At 26.7% G+C, this 3795-nt stretch overlaps 2 protein-coding genes across 2 annotated transcripts; both read left to right on the top strand.

Moving 5' to 3' along the window:
• Positions 1–295: 295 nt before the first annotated feature.
• LOC112600972 lies at positions 296–1231 on the top strand. Its single transcript, XM_025348343.1, has 4 exons — positions 296–324; positions 401–502; positions 575–625; positions 689–1231. Exons 1-4 carry the CDS (start codon positions 316–318, stop codon positions 1154–1156), a joined length of 630 nt encoding a protein of 209 aa, XP_025204128.1. The 5' UTR covers positions 296–315; the 3' UTR covers positions 1157–1231.
• A 1115-nt stretch (positions 1232–2346) lies between these two features.
• On the top strand, positions 2347–3232 carry LOC112600989. The gene is made up of 2 exons (XM_025348367.1): positions 2347–2868; positions 2936–3232. Exons 1-2 carry the CDS (start codon positions 2370–2372, stop codon positions 2992–2994), a joined length of 558 nt encoding a protein of 185 aa, XP_025204152.1. The 5' UTR covers positions 2347–2369; the 3' UTR covers positions 2995–3232.
• Positions 3233–3795: the final 563 nt, after the last annotated feature.

Here is a 3795-nt window from a genome sequence, read left to right as displayed (position 1 = left end):
TAGGATATTAGTTATTGCATTTATCTAACCAATGTAATACATTTTATATCATTGTAATTATATTATTAAGGGCTATAATTTCTTGTATATCTTTATTATGTTAAAAATGTGTTTAAAATTTAAAAATAATTTAGTTTTGATTTCAAGTAAAATTATAAACAATTTATCTTTTTTATATTAGTAAAGTAACAAATACCTAGTTGTAGAAATGGAAAATAATATAAAAAGAAAATATTCTGGAGGTGCAGAAAAAAAAGAGTAAAAAATCGAAGAATATTATTAAAAGAATCTGAAAAATATTTAAAAATAACAGATATGATGAAAGTAAGTACCTAAGACTTATAATTTAACAACACATATCTAAAAACAATCATGTTTATTTAATACCTTACTATTTAAGAAAAAGAAAGCAGATGATAAATCAGATATTGGTATTGCACAAAATGACATTTTAGTTAATACTGATATACAAATTAAAGGACAACATGAAACAAGTGAAACAGTATGTTACATAAAATATTTTTTAAATTAATGATAATTTTTTAGTAATAGACAAATAATTATATTGTTTTAGAAACAGAAAGTAGGTGTAAATCATGATGAAGAAATTCACATACATATTCTAGTAAGGTTAAGTTAAATTTTCGTAGAATTAACATAAATTAATAATTATTTTTCTATTTTCTAGAAAACTGAAAGTGTTACTGAAAATTCTGAATTAGGAAACTTATTTACAAATCCACAAGAAAAATTGTTCAAACTTCCTCAAAATGCTAATCTGGTACAAAAATTGAATTTCATTAAACAGCATCCTATTCAACCAACCTATTTCTCTAACATTAAATTAGACATACATAAACTGTATTTTAGAAACACTTTAGAAGGAAAAGAAATTGCAAGAAATTGGTTATCTGTGTTATGTAATGATCATGAACTCAAATCTTTCTTCTGTCCTATTTGTATAGCGTTTAGTTCTTTGATAAGTCCATTTACATCGGGACAAACAAATTTTAAACATATTCATGAATATATTAAAAAACATGAAGATAGTATAACACACAAACATTCTGTGGAAAGTTATATTAGTGCTTCCAATGATAAATCTATCGAATTTGGTATTAATTCTAATTTAATAAATTTAAAAAAAACAAATTGAAGAAAATATCCATGTTATTAAACAAGTTATTGAAATCATTAAATTGCTTGGACGACAGAATTTATCATTTAGAGGATCAAAAAACTCTGAGAGTCTTTACAAATGGGATGACAATGATAATTTAAATAAAGGTAATTTTCTTGAGTTAATAAAATTTACAGCAGAGAGAGATACTATTTTATACAAACATTTAAATAAAGCTGTTACAAATAGTAAAAAGCAAAAATTAAATTTAGAAAAAAAATCTTTATCGTCCCGAGTAAGAGGTTCTCTAGTGACTCTATTTTCAAAGACAACCGTGAATAATGTAATTGCTTCTATAGTAAATTCAATAAGAAATAAAATTAAAACCGAGTTGGGTGATAAGATATTCAGCATTCAAGTAGACAGTACTCAAGATATCGGAGCTTCAGATCAAGCAGCAATTTGTATACATTACATTGATAATGGAAAAATCAAAGAAAGATTATTTGCTCTTTTGAAAGTAACAAACTCATCTGGACAGAGGTATTATGAAATGCTAAAAAAATTATTCATAGGACATAATATAAGTTTTAAAAACATTGTAGGAGAATCCTTTGATGGGGCATCTAATATGCGAGGAGAATATTATGGATTACAATCAAAAATTAAAGAGCAAAATGAGAAAAGCATTTATACTTGGTGTTACAGTCACATACTTAATTTGTGTATATGTGATACATGCAACAATTTAGATGCTAAAAATTTATTTGGATTACTTAATAGAATTGCAACATTTTTTGGAGAGTCATATAAACGTATGGCTATATGGATACAACAAAATGATTCAAGTCTTGGTTCAAACAAATTAAAAAAATTACAAAAAATTGGTGAAAATAATACAAGGTGGTGGTGCCGTGAAAAGGCTTTATTTTGGATATTTGAAGGTGATAATGCTCTTTTTCCAATTGTCATTGATGCATTATATATAGTCTCAATTTCTAAAAACTTTGATGATAAAACATGTTTAGAAACAACTTCATTAATTGAAAAATTGAGTGATTTCAAAATTATTCTTACTGCACATATTTTTTTAAATATATTTAAAATTACTGGACCCACATCACAGTACTTACAGATGAAGGGAATGGATTTGTTGACTGCTTGGAATATGATTGATATGGTAAAAAAAGAAATTAGCAATATCAATTTTTAATTCATTAAAAAAGAGTCTGAAACTTTCTCTAAAAAAATGAATGATCAACTTAGTGATATGAATTTGCCAGATGATTTAGTTGTTAAATATAAATTACCTATAGTAAGAAATATACGGGAAAAAAAATTGTATGATGAAATATGTGAAGATGAAATACCTCAGTTACCAATAGACAAATTTAGAATAAATACTTTTCGAGTTATATTAGATCAAATTAATGAAAGTTTAAACAGGCGTTTTTCAGTTAATAAGAAATTAATAGCTGATATTCAATTCATGGTACCAAAGAATTTTTACTCTCTACAAAATATGCCAAAAGATACTTTAAAAGAATTAGCAGATCTAGCAAATATAGATCTTGGTCAATTAAAACTAGAACTTCAAAATTTTTCAAAAGTATACCCAAATTTATCAAGTTCTATAGAGAAGAAAACAAAATTAATGTATTCAGAATCCAAAACTGATGAGGAAAGTGACATAGAATTAGAACTGAAAAACAAAGAAGTTGATGGGGTCAATGAAATTATGTTTCTTTGTAAGATTGATAGTGCAGAAATTTTTTTTATTTAATCATAATTGATAATTGTTATTTATGGTTTCAGGTAAAGCAGCTTACAGTAATCATGATAAAAAAATTGCTTGCATTGTGTTTATAGTTTAATATACAATTTAAATTTACATGTATCTGCTTATACTACACTATGTGAAGCATATGAATTTTTTTAACTTTATCAGTCACAGAAATTAATTGCGAATGGACATTTAGTAAGCTGAAACTAATAAAAACTAGATTACGATCAAATTTAACACAGGATAATTTGGAGTCTCTACTTTTAATGTCTGTAGAAAAAGAGCTGTTGGATGAAATAGATGTGTCTGAAGTAGTAAAATATTTAAAAGAGTCATCCACTGTAATGCAACAATTGTTAAATTTATAAATTAAAATATATAATATATACTAATTAGTAATTACTATTATATTTGTTTTATTTCATTCATTCATCAGTAATAATTTGTCACCTGTTATAAATTATTAATGTGAAACTAATAAATTCATTATTTTGTGGTAAATTATCATTGGTAATAATGTATTTAATGAATTTATGTGCTACAATAAATAATCGAATATAGCGAATGATACATTTTTTAAACATACAAAAAAAGATTTTTTGGGCCGCTCAAATCTTCTCCGCCCGGGCCGGAGTGCTCCTAGTCCGCTACTGAATCTTGCCTAGACCGAGAGTTCGAGACTATTGGAACCAGACCACTCTTCGAGCAAAACTCATGCGCGTATTAAGCCGGCTTGGGGGTTGATACGATTTTAGGCTCTTAAACAGAGACGGCAATCTGTTAAGAAACAAACCGCAAGCACTCGAAAAAGAATCATCGCGGTAAACATACGCGTTGCCCCGACGATTTGCTTACGGAAATTGCAGTTACAAGAACCGGAACGCCGGGTTCA

The sequence above is a fragment of the Melanaphis sacchari genome, unplaced genomic scaffold, assembly GCF_002803265.2.
Source record: "Melanaphis sacchari strain LSU unplaced genomic scaffold, SCAv2.0 Contig73_pilon_pilon, whole genome shotgun sequence".
In the NCBI taxonomy this organism is placed as follows: Eukaryota; Metazoa; Arthropoda; class Insecta; order Hemiptera; family Aphididae; genus Melanaphis; species Melanaphis sacchari.
This window is presented reverse-complemented; position numbering and strand designations above follow the sequence as displayed.

Excerpts from the sequence above, each read along its gene's own strand:
- LOC112600972 (XM_025348343.1), top strand. Across the intron at positions 503-574 it reads AACATGAAACAAGTGAAACA|AAACAGAAAGTAGGTGTAAA; the intron begins GTATGTTACATA and ends ATATTGTTTTAG. Across the intron at positions 626-688 it reads AAATTCACATACATATTCTA|AAAACTGAAAGTGTTACTGA; the intron begins GTAAGGTTAAGT and ends TCTATTTTCTAG.
- LOC112600989 (XM_025348367.1), top strand. The coding sequence starts at position 2,370 with ATGAATGATCAACTTAGTGATATGAATTTGCCAGATGATTTAGTTGTT. Across the intron at positions 2,869-2,935 it reads CAATGAAATTATGTTTCTTT|GTAAAGCAGCTTACAGTAAT; the intron begins GTAAGATTGATA and ends TTATGGTTTCAG.